Genomic DNA, 14,929 nt, shown 5'->3' on the forward strand with positions numbered 1-14,929 from the left:
GATATGTTATAAAAGAGAAACAGCTTAAATATGCAAACAAATATAAAATATTAGACTTCCATAATGTCTATATGCAGTAACATTCTAGATAACTTTATGACAAACTTACAATTAGTCCTGCTTTGAAGCTCCGACATCACGCCTGCAGGATTATATTTAAGACAATGAGAAAGCACCACAAATCCATCATAGAAACCATGTATGTAAGCCATGTCCAATGGTATGTACAATGGAACAATACGAGATGATGCGTCAAAAGCACTAGATCCGAGTCCCATCATGCAGGGAACATTTACAGGGGGACACCTGAGGAGAACCGTCTCATTTCCTGTCCCGAGACGCCCCGCCAAAATAAGAGCTTCAGTCCAAATTATACACAAATCCTTTGAGGCCTCCGTGTTTACTTTTCAAGAGGGAGAGAAGGTATTGTAAAGGTTAGGAAAGGGGTGGGAACTGCACCAAAATAACAGTGAAAATGGCTTCAATTGTGAATATGTTTCTTGTTTTAAATATATTTTCAATAGTAGGTTGATACTTTTTGCTAAAGATATGTTTGCTGATTGCATTGAAACTATAACATATTTATTTCAAGATTATAAGTGCCCATAAATGTTGATAGTTCCAATCTCTAAATTAATTTCCTTATTTTTTATCAGAGGACTTAACTTAAACTAACAAAAGATTTTTTGGAAAACAAGAAATATATTCCAAATTAAAGCCATATTTTAACTTGTGTATTTTTTCTGCAGTTTTTTTTTTTTTTTTTTTTTTTTTTGACGGCTTATAGTTCATATTGAGCCAGGATTGAGGGGTGGGGTCACAGGTCAGAGGGGGTGGGGTCACAGGGCGGAGGAGGCGTGGCAGGGGCGGGGTCTGGGGGAGATTGTGGGGGCTCATCCGGAGTAGTGCGATCTTCCGTGCTCTGAGTGGGACTGCTCTTACTGCTGCTGGGACTGTTGGCCTCTGCCCCCTCCACTGAAGTGCTGCTGCTGCTGCTGGCCCCGTCCTGGCCCTCGGAGTTCTCCAACATCTCCTGGATCAGAGGGGGCATCGAGCCGGGGATCTCCATCTTCAGAGAGATGACACGCTCCGCACCTGCAAGATAAAAAACAGGGACTAAATAGACCTTATATGGGAGAGTAGACTGCATGAATTTGTCTATTTACGGCAAACGACACGACAAAAGGTCACCTAAGTGCACAGGGATGAAGTTGAGTAGTTAAAACCAGGGAGGACCATGCAAACCTTCGAACTTTTTGAACTTTTTACTCTTCTTTAAATCTATAGGTTTAGTGATGTGTGCCTTACTAAAATATATTACACTTGTAGTTTTGAAGTTCAAGTAAAGGGTCTTGTCTCCATGTAGTTATTGCTTTACCAACAATGTTCCACAGTATGGCATTTCATTCATCTATCCATCCATTTTCTTCTGCTCTATCTGAGCAGGGAGGCCCAAACTTCCCTTTCTACACACACTTCCTCCAGCTTTTGCGAGGGGATCCCGAGGCATTCCCAGGCCAGTCAAGAGATATAGTCCCTCCACCGTGCCCTGGGTCTCCCTGTGGCCTCCTCCCAGTATCTTGCATTTATTCAATTAAAGGTGTTTTTATCTGTAAAACCTGCATTCCTACTGTGAGTGGGGTCTCTTCTCCTTAGAGTTGACTTGTAGCTTGGCCTTCACCAGAAGAAAATTTCATAGTGTAACTTTTAGCATTTGTGCATAAACTTTGAGGAATTTAATATAAAAATAAAAATATAAAAACTATTTAGTAGAGTTATTTAACTTTATTTTCTATTGTTCATAATTTGATACTTCCAGCCTGATATATTTGATGTGTTCTGTGTGTATATAACATGTAGAAAGAAGTAAACATGAATGAGATGATCTGGACTGGTAGTGTATGTTATATGCATAACTGTGACTTGCATTGGTATACTTTTATTTACCAGGCTATTGTCGGACTGTTGCCTCCCTGCATTTGTACTTTAATGACACAGAGAAATGTTGACTTTTACTCCATATGATCAGCTGTTGCTTTCTGTTCCTTATATAAACCTGCACAGAGATTGGTAAGAAAACCTTTGTTCACTCAGCCCCTTCTGCTTGGAACAGGTCAAGATGTGACACTAACTGAGCTTTATCTTTAAATGCCTTTATATCTAAACTGAAAATAGGAGACGGCCTCGATAATGATCTGTAAAACATGTAATTTTGTTGTTGTTTGTATGTATATTGTATGTTTGAAATGCTCGAAAAAGTGGTTTTAATCTCAGTAGGATTTTTTTTTCCTGTAAGGTTCAATTAAAAAAAAAAAAAATAAATAAAAAATACTGTACATATACAGAATAAGCCAGTGGAATGTAAACAACCAAAAAATATCACAGTACAGGCTGTAACAGAGAGGGAGTTTCCCACACGCAGGTCATTGAAAAGTCACAGGTTAGCGTCTACAGTAAACTCAGAGTACACTAAGTTCAACTGGAGTTCATGCCAGAAGCAGCAGGCTTTCTGTTATATGCTTTAGTGCAGAGCTTCTCAAACGGTCTCAAATGTGGTCCACTGTTGGCACGCAAGCTCCTTCAGGTGGTGTACATTCAAGTATTTGTTGAATTTGTCGAATGTATAATAGACCTTTTTGGCCTGGGTTAGATCACATGGAAGACCAAATATTTTCTTAGGTTGGACTTGGTGTGAAAAGTTTCAATACCTCTGTTTTAGTGTATCTCAGGCATTTTCTCCACCATGGTATTCTGAAGGTAATACATTTACAGTTATAATGTTATTTGTCAAAAATATAAACCACCTCAAAAATGAATATCTAGGTATTTTTTTAGCATTATCTCAAACGCAATATTCTTTTTGCTGTAATTTTTACTTGTTTCATTTGTATACCATATACTTTGAAATTAGCATGTTTCAGGACAATGATATTATCCAATTTTTTCTATATATTGCCAACTCCTAAATTCAGTACTAATGTACTAAAGTAACTTCATTTGTCAGTGGCTCTTGCTCTCCTGCTGAGCTAGTTTGTGTGCGTACCTTTAGCACTGATGCTGCGCAGATCTGTGATCTTCATGAGCGTCTTGGGGAACATATGAGGTTTACTGGGTCTGCGCTTCCTCACGTAGATCTTCAGAGCCTCCAGTAATGGCTCCTGCAGCTCGTCCACCTTCGAGGGCTCCTCTAGGTCCTGGCGGTCTGAAATGCATACACATAAAAACGTGTGCAGGTAAGATACAAGTGAAAGTACAGAGCAGGTTACACTATACTTTATTTTTGCTTTGAATTTGACTATTCAATATCAAGGGCACATCATGCACAGTCTTTAAAAAGCAAAGTACAAGATCAGTGTTTAAGTGGTCTGGAGTAATACCCCTTCGAAAGTAAAAATCCCAAATCATTTCAGTTCCAGTTGCAAGACTGAAATCCAGTTGGTTTAAGCCTCTGATCTAAATCATCACTACCTAAACATCAGCACATGCAGCAAATCATGAATCAGTGCTAGTACAGCCTCTGCAGCTCAGTGACGGAATTCCGGAGGTTCTGAGCTTTCACGTGATGTCTCACCTGTTCATATACTGAGACTGAGAAAAACCTGTATGTGTCCTCTATCTGCACGCTAAGGCACTGGCAACCCAGGTTCAGTTTCAACATGTGATTTGTGACTTGTTTAAAAAATGTCAGAGCACAAGTTACATACAGTTCTGTTAAAGGTACAATGTACTAAAGCCAGGTAATTACTGAAACTAAAACAACTACAACAAACTGATATTATGATCATGTTCTCAACAAAAAAAAAAAAAAAATCAAAAGTATTTTATTAAATTAATTCAACATAGTATTGTTCAAGTATGAGTGGGAGGGTATCTTCATTACCACTTGTTATATTTCCTAGTTCAATTTCCTTTTAAACCACATTAGCTACTTTATATGACATTAGTTTGCAATGTGATGCTCTGAAAACACTGTTAAATTTGTTAACTATCCAGAGATCTAATAAAATCTTCCTGTCATCTTCCTGAAACCCCCTCAGTGCTGTAGTAGTTTGGTCCACCAGGGGGCAGTGCTCTATCTGGGATCAGCCCTCTTCTTGTCTGTGAGAGTCTGACAGGCCTTGGGGATTATGCAACAGTGAGTAATATTTGGTCTGTACTGAAAAAAGACACCAGCAGTGAAAAGAATGAAGTCCTCAAGTCTGAAAAGTACATTTGAATTGAAACACATTTTCTACTGCAATACCAACTGGGGGTATTGTAAAAAAGTGCAGTATATAACTTTTTTGATGAAAGGTCCATCATCTTCTTGTCTCCATCGAGATGTTATTGCTTTGTCAGGACTGTCCCACAGTATGACATAAACCTAACAAATAAAATGTGTACTTGAATGAATGCAAGATCACTGTGGAACATTTTAGGCGAAACGATAACATCTCCATGGAGACAATCAGATACAGACTCTCCCCTAGAAAAAGTTAGTGCACTTTAATGAGAGAAGTAAAAAGTGATTGGAGTACTGAGGTGTCAGTAACTAAAACAAGAGTATAAGTTACTTCTATGGAGTATTATTTTACTTCTATGGGGTATTAACTGCTAAAATAACATATTTAGATCACCATGTTAGCTTTTATTGTTTTGAAAATGTCATATTCACTGAAAAAAATGTATTAACATGCTTTATAAGTTTCACTTTTGTTTTTGATACTATGAGACCCCCTCTGTTCTTGTGTGTGCATCCTGCTAATGAAACTACCGCACATCTCATCAGGTTTGTTAATTCATTGTGCATAGCTTTGTATCATGTTTTTGTATACTCATGGAGAATTGCGGGATGATTGTTGGACAGAATCCTAACGCAAAGAGGATTCGATAGGTGCTGGTAGAGATCGCTAAAATACTCAAACATGAATGGATGACATCTAAAACCTCTTCAGGAATGTTTTTGATGAAGAAACAACATTATAACATGGTAGCTAAAAAAAAAAAAAAGCATAACCTACAATCCAAACATGGCCACCGCAGAGGGATTGTCTCCTCTAGAACACTGTCTATCACTATGTACTCTCCTCTACTGTACAGGTGAGTGGAGACCTGCTGTTGACCTGTGCTAGACTCCAGTCGGCACAGAGCTGCTTTGGCTCCAGACCGGACTACAGCCACTCAATATTTAACTCAGGGATCGATGTGAGGGGCTGAGGAGCAGAGGGGGAGAGAACTACGGCTCACAGGTATTCATCCACGCATTGACAGAGGGCTAAAGGAGTGAGAAACTAAATATCTGCTATTCTTAAAAATCTGAACTTAATTTTAAATTGTTTATAGTGGTACAAAGTTATTCCCCACTTTCCTAATGCATTCTGAAAAGATTTCAGAGTTGATTTATAATTAAGATGCAGACAGCACAAAGGGCTCTCATTTTGACCCTAAGACAAGTTTTACAATAAATAAGTACTGAGGCAAAACAAATAGCTGCACAAGATTTAGAAAAAATAATTAAGTAAAAACAACGCTCTTACTTTGACCCTAAGATCAGTTTTGCAATATGCTAGTATACAATATGTACTGGGGCAAATTTTACTTCATATGAAAAAACTATCAGGTACAGGCCCTGCATAAAAAATAATACTTACAAAATAGTTTTATGAATTCATGATTGGTTGCCACAAAAATTACCCCAGTATACAATCATTCTCAAATGTTCTGGTCCATGAGATGCATAATATTAATGGTTTTGATTTTAGACCTTTCAGTCCATTCTTAGTTGTGGTAAACTGTTATTGTCATCACAGCCCTGGGGTGGATGGAAGCAAGGATCTTTTCTGACCACTATTAGCACGCACACATACATGCCCAGTTTAGAGCGTTTTCAACCATGACAGGCAGAGAATGTTTGAATGTTTAAACTGTTAGCCACAGTCCAAACTAATTTGTCACTTTAATGCAATCCTCGCAAACATGCAAATTCTCTGCTAGGATTAGTTAGGACACAGGCCAAAGAGTTTGAGCATCACAGGTCATGCTAACGTTTTATGTAAGATCCTTTTACAATATAGGCTGCTGTATGGAGGCAGAACTAATTTTACTATAGAAAATGTGCACAGCTATTTAAATTTTTGGAAATCACAACCTCAAATCTACAAATGTTCCAGATGGACTTTACACCATAGAACCAAATGACAATGCTGTGTGGTTAGCCGGGCTAGCATTCTGTCCCCGTTTGCTCGGTGTAATTTTCAAGCTGTCACTCTTGGCCCGGTGAATGTGCGTTAGCCAGGCAGCCTGTGCACTGAGAGCCCATAGTCCCGCCCCTAACCATAACAGTGGATGCCTCTCCTCCTCTGCTGCTGTCAGCCCGATTGGCTTCACCTGCTCACCCTGTGTTTGGCCTGGAGGCCACACTTTCTGCTACCTTTACATTTCCTTTTGCTGCATTTAAAGAGCTGAAGCTGAGGCCTGGCTACTTTCTTACAATACAGAGAAGTTCTTGTAGTATGGGCTTGATCACTTTCCTTTAGATAAAGATAAGTTTTTTGAGCATTTCTGGCTAGTAAAATAATCAAGCTTTAAACAATCTTAAATAGTTTATTTTCAAAACATAATTTTGCCAATTAATTGGCTTAGGCCTGCTGCTCTGTACTTACTTTGTTCATCAATTTTATTTTCTTTATCAGTGATATGCGTAAAAAATTAAATCTGCGGCTCACTAGTATAATGTGTAGCTATCCATCAGAGGTGTCAACAGCTACATGGCTGTGGTTGTGATGACATCACATTGGGCTTAGTAGTTTTCTATTATGGAACTTAGTGGTCTTGTTTTATTTTTATTAAGTCGTTTTAGATGAATACTGTGATTTAAAATGTACAAATTATAACATAATGACAGAAAAATAGGTCTTCTTTAAAACCAACCTATTAGTAAGCTACTTTTTAGGTCTACCGCTCTACCTCTAGAATCGCACCACACACCTCTGAAGACAAAGTGTACCCCAGCCCCCCTCCAGGACAGACCTCCAGAGATGAGGCAGATGGCGCTGAGCAGGCCCGTCTCTGTGTCGTCCATTTCGATGGGCAGCAGCTGGTTGGCGAAGGTGAAGACCAGGTCTGTGAGCGGTCCGAAGCCGGCGTTGTGCATCTGTGTGCGGTTCAGGGTCAGCCCGTCTGAGAAGGTCATAGTGTCCTGGTCCGGGGTGTAGCGCGTGCAGATGCGCAGGATCTGGGAATGACAAAGAAGAGATAAACACAAGGAGACGTGGAAAACATTAAAACATGCAAAGTAGGCAAAATCCTTCTGGAAGGTACTGAGGAGGAACCTGGCACATGATCTGGAGAAGGCGCAGTATTGTGAGCACGTATCCTGACAGGCTGTCACTGTGGCACTGAAGGAGAGGTCACATTCAAAGAACTAGCATCTTCATGCACAAACTGCTGATGTTGGTGGATTTCTGTGGATTTCCAGACATGTTTGGACCGTCAGTGATGGTAACTTGTTGGGTTGACTGGTGGATGTGAGACTGCCAATCTGCGCCATCTGCTCCTCCGACAGTCACTCACACATACCCAAACTCTCTAACTTAAAGTCTAACTGAAGAAATGAATGAAAGAAATGTGTTGCTTTCATAATGATGTACTCACATTGTTTCCCAGGGCAACCTATGACAGGAGGCCCAATTAAAATGTAATGAGACATGGATTTTTCTGAGTGTGTGTATTTTAGACACGCTGATACCTTAAAGACCATGCATACTTCTCAAGGTGTATAGTGCTATTACTACCACTACTTCACTTTGTTTCATGGCACATCCACCCTTCAAAAGTACATTTTGAATACATGCTCCAAACAATGACCTGAGTGAATCACCTTTAGCGCTGGCGGTAAGATAACGGCTAATGAACGCAGGTCTTTGAAGTGAAGCAGGGGGAGCGGCTCTGACAGTGAGTGGCAGCCTATCTGCTACATGAAACAGAATAAAACATGGGCAGGGTGCAGCGGCTGGACACCCCTAAACACCCCCTCCCCACACACGCGCACACACCCCCCCACCAAACACCATCACAACACACACAGCACACACACCGCTAACATTCACACCATTTTGCTTAGTTTTTGTCTTTTAACTCAATTGATTCTTTTGTCGAGCTTTAGTCGATGAAAATGTCATGCTAATTCAGTCGACAAATTGTATTATAGTTTTAGTCAATCAAAAAAAAAATATTCTTTTGAGGTTCGTATGACATGTTTTCAATCTTTGCAGCATTATTAGTGAGTAGCAAAGGCAGGCTATGAGTGCGTGATGGAATTCTCACCTGTGAAAGCTCAAAACATGTTGTGAAAGTGAAAGAGCTGCTAAAGTTTAACAACAAATATAAAAGTCTACAGGCCTCCTAAATATTTATAATGTACCTGGCATTTAAAACAAGAAAATCAAGTCAACAGTAAAAAAAAACAAAAAACAAAAAAACAGTTCAGGGACACTTGCAGGTACATTCAAATCTATCACTGGCACAGACTTTGGGATCAGACATAGTTGAAATGGACCTTTCTCTCCTTAAATATATAATATATATAATATATATTATACGTATATTCTGATCTATGTTATAATGTTGTTCCCTCATCACAAGTATATGCCTGGGTTTTTTTTTCATTTGTACCAAAATGACATATCCTGTGCATATCACTGGCTAACAGCCTGTTCACACGAGAATGCTTGCGGGTAAAAACGACAAAATACTTTATTGTAAGTGCCTTTCATTTAGACAGTGACAGCATTTTTGGGGCTTAAAAACGCAAAAATCTGAAACCACCCTCCAGAGTGGAAAAGTTGAATATGCTCCGCCGAAGCATTTCCGTCTACACTGCCCAAGACGCAAAACTCTGGTCAGATCTGATCACAGCATCATAGCCGCCTGACATGCATCCCCAATCGAATTCCACATACTTGCATCACTGTATGCATGTAGATTTCCTCACGAAAACACTCGTCTATACGCGGAATAAAAAGTGAAGGTGCAATGCCACTTTTGCATCTTCTGTTCAGACCATCATCATATAAACGTAATCTCAGAAAATAAAAATGGAGAGGAAGGTACAGAGCAGTGGGCGTGTACTGGTGAAAAGAGGGGCATCAGAGCAATGACATCTTGAATAGAGACGTACTGTATAAAGATTACACAAAATCAATCATGCATGAATCACGCTAAATACAAATTTGAGACAGCAAAAAGGGAAACTATACATGATTAAAAACCTTGAAATATTCTGCAGAATAGGTCCGCTTTAAAGGGCCTGTACCTGAGCCATGAGTCAGGAACATATCTAATGCCGGTGTCACACCTTGACGATTTAGTCAGCGTATGCCGACGTATGAAAAATTTGACAAATACGCTGGCATATGTTGAATAAGTTATAGATAAGTATTGTATAAGTTCTGAGCACGCTGAAGCACGCTGGCATACGGCGACATACGGTAAGGTCGTCGAAAAATTTTAAGCATGCTGAAAATCTCTCGACGTATGTCAGTGTATGTTTATACGTCCTGCATACGCAGGCCATAAGTTATAGGTAAATTATGCGATTGCTGACAAACGTTAATTGTAAGTTTCTCATAAGCCCAAATACGTTGAGAAAACGTCTAGTGTACCCATGACTTATGAGTAACGTTCTCTGAACCTATATGTAACTTATATTGAACTTATCTCCAACGCATATTGACGTATGCAGACGGATTTGACATGTTCCAGACGACCGCAGAACTTACTGACCGTGTTTCTAACCTGTAGCTACCGTATAATGGTGTATTGGCAGCTTTTAGGAGAATTGGTATAAAAATGGGGAGGAAACCGTCAGTACTTCTCCAGACTTTGTGTTCCCAATTATCTTATGAGCCAATGCAAAACACTTGATCAGAGAATACTTCGGCCACAGAAGATATCACACAGTGGGAAAATGTCCTCACTGAGAGCCGTGGGAAACGAGCGTCATGTAGGCGATCTGCGGAGAACATCATACAGCCTAACCCAGGGGTGGGCAAACTTTTTGACTCGTGGGCCACAAAGGATTCTAAAATTTGATGGAAGGGCCGGACCAGGAGCAGATGGATGGAGTTTTTTTTTGGTAATCCAGCTCATAAGAGAAAAAAATATCCCATGTTATTGAAATATCCCATAATTGAAAATCATTACAAAGCATTACAACAAAATATGTCTTTCAAGTCCCACAGTATTTGCTATTTATTGAAATGACTTTTAAAACACTGAAAATTAAATTATTATTCAAGTTCGGAGGGCCGGATTAAAAAGATTAAAGGGCCGCATATGGCCCCCGGGCCTCAGTTTGCCCACCCCTGGCCTAACCGATCAATTCATTGCAACAGCTCAATATGAAGATTTTATTACTCACCCTGTATTATCCATAGAATTTGTCCTCTGCAAATAATGACACCCAGTCGACAAAACCGCGCTATTAATCCATTTGAGTCGTTCTTTGAAAGTAAAAAGGCGAGAGTTGGACGTGTGTTTGTTTACATCCAGCGCGTGTGTGAAGCTGCAGTTTATCGATAGTGACTCTACTTCCTGTGGACTTTATCTCCAATCTTTTATGCTTTAAAAAACATGTATCTGAAGTATTGCACCACATTTCACAAACAATAATAACTCAGTTTTGTCTTCTATCTAAACTAGAAGTGCAGAGCTCTGAGCTCTAGAAGCGCAGTGGCGAGTGGTTTTACGGACAGGAAACAGCTGACACGATTGTGCTCACAACTTTACAGCCTGGGGTCTGCAGACAGATCCCACTGCTCTATATGTAATTACCTTTCAATCAATCTGTTGCATTCAGCACCATGTACAGAGAGAGATTGATATGATATATCATATGATATGATTTAAATTGTCGAGCGGCAGCCTTTTAATAAGCAACAACATGTGATCGTTGGCGATACGCTGCCGTGCGCTAAGCATAGGTTAGACTGTTGTTAGGCGTAAATTGTGGATGCTGGCAACACGCTCAGCATTAGTTGGTATAAGTTATCAAAATGTTCTATATAAGTTACTAATACATTATGTAAACGTCCAACTTGTTATGAATACGCTATGTATATGCCCAAAATTGAAAAAAAAAAAACATAGATGGTTCAGCATATGCCAGCATTTTAGGGAAATTCTGGTATGTCAGCATACACTAGCTAAATCGTCAAGTGTGACAGCGGCATTAGTTTGAATTTTTAACTCCACCCACTATATGTCTTTTCTGCTGTTCTGGGATGGTCTCATCAGGCTGTTTTTGTACAGTTCTCATCAATCAATCCCTACAAATTTCAATTTGACTGCGATTAGTCTTGCAGCCCTAGACATCACTACCAAATCTGTCTGTGTGTTGAAAAAAGTATTATTGTGGAGCAAAAACAATAGATCCATGAACAAATAAGAAGTGATTAAAAAGCAAAGAAACACATTTTATGATATTATGCTGCCCATAGTTCTGCCTCTCAATGTCACTCAGTCTGAATGTTGAGGAGAACATTTTGAAAATGATGTCAGTACATAATCGCAATAGGAAATGTTGCTAGAATGGACTCCATGTTAAATCAGTGTGGGGGCTGTACTGCTTTGAACACACCTCATATTAATATGCATGCTCTACTGTCCATGCATAAATGATGATCTAGATGTAGCACTGCAAATTCAAACTGTAATGCGTGTGCTGTCTTTTCATATGCCCATTAAAGTTCCCAAAACAGGCTGTTAGTTTATTCACACATACTAGATATTATGTTTGACCCCACTGCTTAGAGTCATGCTGTGCTCCTCTGTGTTTTCAAAGTCCATAGATGCTCATCTTCTTTTAAGAAGATAAGTTATTTTCACTGCTGAGCATCTTGTGCATAACTTGGGATGTTAAGATTAATTGGCTAATTGATAATCAATAATTAAAATTTAGGTCACACTAAATTTTAATTATTGATTACACTCCAAAAACTGCACCAAAATATAAAGTGTGTTTATGTTTCATAAAGTTGGTCTCATACTAGGGGAATGGTGATCTATTGTGAATGAAAAATTATTATAATCTCACAATAATCTCAATACTATAATCTGATATTGTGACATCTTGACTTATAAATCAAGATAACAAATGTTTTTAACCTACTTCAAACTCCAGTTATATTTTCTACAAAGATTTCTGCACGGAGCAGTCCATCTTTTAAAGACAATCTTGAGAGCCTTGAAAGCACCAAGCGTGTACCTCACGAAGGCTACTTCCATTATAGTTAGTGAAGTACTTTATATAAACCACCATTTATCTTGAAGACTTTTTTAGGACTTTTTAAGGCTTGCATTATGGGGTAAACACAATTTCCGCCTGATGACTAATGTACAAAAACTAGGCCACTGTACTTTTTCGAGGCAGAAGGATTACTCAAGATCCCCAAAGCTGAGAATTTAGCCTAACAGAAAGAAAAGTGCAAAATTAATGGTGCCTCCGTAGCGGAAAAGGATGGAGATTAGAACTCAATAATTTACTTTATCCTAAATTTTAGCCGTAATAACAAGGGCATCTGGGGTGTTCATTTGCAAACTGCACAAGTCTACTTTTAGATGTTATAAAACAACATTCCCATAAGAAAACACAAACTTCTAAAGCGAAACTTTACTTATTAACATGCTATGAAAATAGAAATGTTTCCAACTTAACAACATAGAAAAATTGTGAGTTTTTAGTACTTAAAGGGGCATTGGAGCGTTGCAGGGTCACTGTAATATGTTGTACCAGATCTCCTTTACCAGCAATTGTGTTTGCATTTGGCCCATTCATTGTCTCTGGACCAGCCTGTCAAGAACAGTGGATTCCACAATACCACATGAGGACCCATACCCAGATCCTGAGTTAACATTGGTCAGGACAAGTTTAACTGGAGGATTTGAACTATGGTGCATGTTTGAGGTTGATGGGTGAAACTGAAGTGTCTCGAGGATACCCACTCCAACACGAGGACACAGACATGTTAACTCCACACAGATCTAGGAATTAACACTGGAACCTTCTTACTATCAAGCCATCGTGTGAAAACATTGAGAAGCATTAACAAAACTTCTTGTATTTCGTTGTATTTCAACAGTTCTTGTGAAGGTGTAATCCTTCATTTGTCCAGGAGTGGTCCAATGTAGAGAACATTTGAGCTCCAAAAGCCATTTCTGACCACAGGAACGTTCTCTACATTCACCACTTAGGTCTTGTTGGATGGCAGTTAACTCTTTCTCATATATTGGGTTTTGTTTGTCAGGGAGCCTGTCTTACTGGTTACTTTTTACACTTATAAAATAATGATCCAATTGAAAATACTGCTAAATGATAAATCATTATAAATAATAGTGTGCCTTGTTACCAGGATGTCGAGGCATGCGGCTTTGAGCAGTGTGATCTGGTCGGCAATGGTCAGTCCGGTGAACCCAGGCACTCGTTTGGCAAACTCCACGATCTTGATAATGCACTTAGTGGCCAACTCACTGAACTTATCCCACAGGCCTAGGTCCAGCCTCACGCGATGATCTGCACTCGAGTTCTGTGGACACATACATACACACACAGGGTAAGGCTCGTGAAAGAAGAACAAGAAAACTTTAAAAAGGTCCTACAATTCCTTGTGAACTTTAAGCCATATTAGAATAGTGTTATGTCATCCAAAACATACATATAGCTGTGTTTTGTTTAATTCACCCATGTTAGAGTAATACTTTATTATTAGTCTGTCTACATCTACAAAGTTCAAAATGCTCTGTTCCACCTTGTGATGTCATGGCAGTTTTCAAGGTAATGTTAATCTTTTGACCTTTTGTTCAATAGAGATTGGGAATTCCAGGCCTAAAATTATCCAAATGATTCTAGTGAAGGTGTATGGAGTTTAAAAACACTGTGTATACCACATGACATTATAAGGTGGAACAGAGTGTTTTCAGTGTCCCAAAGTAGACACTATGGAGGGTCAAGTTGTTAAAATACAGTGACAATTTATTCAAAAGGAACACAATATTCTGACAACTTATACATTCAATTACCAAAAAAAAAAAAAAGTTATTGTCTTAAATTTTTATATCTATAGTGCAGACAAGCTTTGGTCCTTCTTTACAGTATGGTTACTAAGCAAGTCAAAAAAGAAATATTATTAACTTTTCCAAAATTATCTAGGCTAATGCAGATCAGATTTTCTTAAATATTAAATAGTAAAATCTGAAATATTATTATGTTAATATCGTTTTGTGAAATTAATGAAATTAGTCGTACCTAGCCATACTAAATAGGCCTTTCTAATTCTACATTTGATACATGTACAAGTACATCTTTAATTATGGACAAAGTAGAATTCTATTTAAAAAAAAACAAAACATCAGTAACACTTTATAATAACTACACCTTATTTAGCCTTAATAAAGCATGAACAAAGACTTAATTAATAATGAACAAATACATAATTAAGAGTCATTCAGACTTAATAACTGCTTAATTACTACCTTAATTAGCACTTAACTTGCAACCCATGCTAACTACTAGAAAATGTTTACAGGCAAAAACAAAGGCCAAAAGAACAAAACTTCCCGATTAGCGCCACTACAGAAGAAAACATCAATTTATATCCACCACAGAGTCATCCAGTGCGTCCTCTGCGTTATGTGTGCAGAGAATTTTCACTATCTTTCATTTAATTCCATCAGGCTCATAAACTTTAATTCTGCTCCAGGATTTCCACACGCATAGAAGAATGTTTTCTCTGCAAAACATGGAGATTATCCAACAAATGGGGCAGACAGGATTTTATAACTTTGACTGAGTGCTGACTGTCTAGAGAAAAGGGCTCCAGCCGCTTAGTTCTCTGATACCGGTGTCTCCTGCTCAGTACCGCTGTTCCCCAGGCTATTGTTTGAGTCGTAGGCC

General features: G+C 38.8%; 1 protein-coding gene across 2 annotated transcripts in view; it reads right to left on the bottom strand.

Moving 5' to 3' along the window:
* Positions 1–404: 404 nt before the first annotated feature.
* LOC110153769 (retinoic acid receptor beta) overlaps positions 405–14,929 on the bottom strand; it is a 165,450-nt gene continuing 150,925 nt past the window's right edge. For both annotated transcript variants that reach the window (XM_020917690.2, XM_055157226.1), the window contains exons 5-8: positions 13,386–13,562; positions 7,009–7,213; positions 3,044–3,202; positions 405–1,095 (exon numbers count right to left, since the gene is read on the bottom strand). In XM_020917690.2, coding sequence (XP_020773349.2) covers positions 818–1,095; positions 3,044–3,202; positions 7,009–7,213; positions 13,386–13,562 — 819 coding nt within the window. In that variant the 3' untranslated portion in view covers positions 405–817. The remainder of the gene's footprint in view (positions 1,096–3,043; positions 3,203–7,008; positions 7,214–13,385; positions 13,563–14,929) is intronic.

Source organism: Boleophthalmus pectinirostris, unplaced genomic scaffold (assembly GCF_026225935.1).
Source record: "Boleophthalmus pectinirostris isolate CB_2022bp ecotype Guang Dong unplaced genomic scaffold, ASM2622593v1 HiC_scaffold_21, whole genome shotgun sequence".
NCBI lineage: Eukaryota > Metazoa > Chordata > Actinopteri > Gobiiformes > Gobiidae > Boleophthalmus > Boleophthalmus pectinirostris.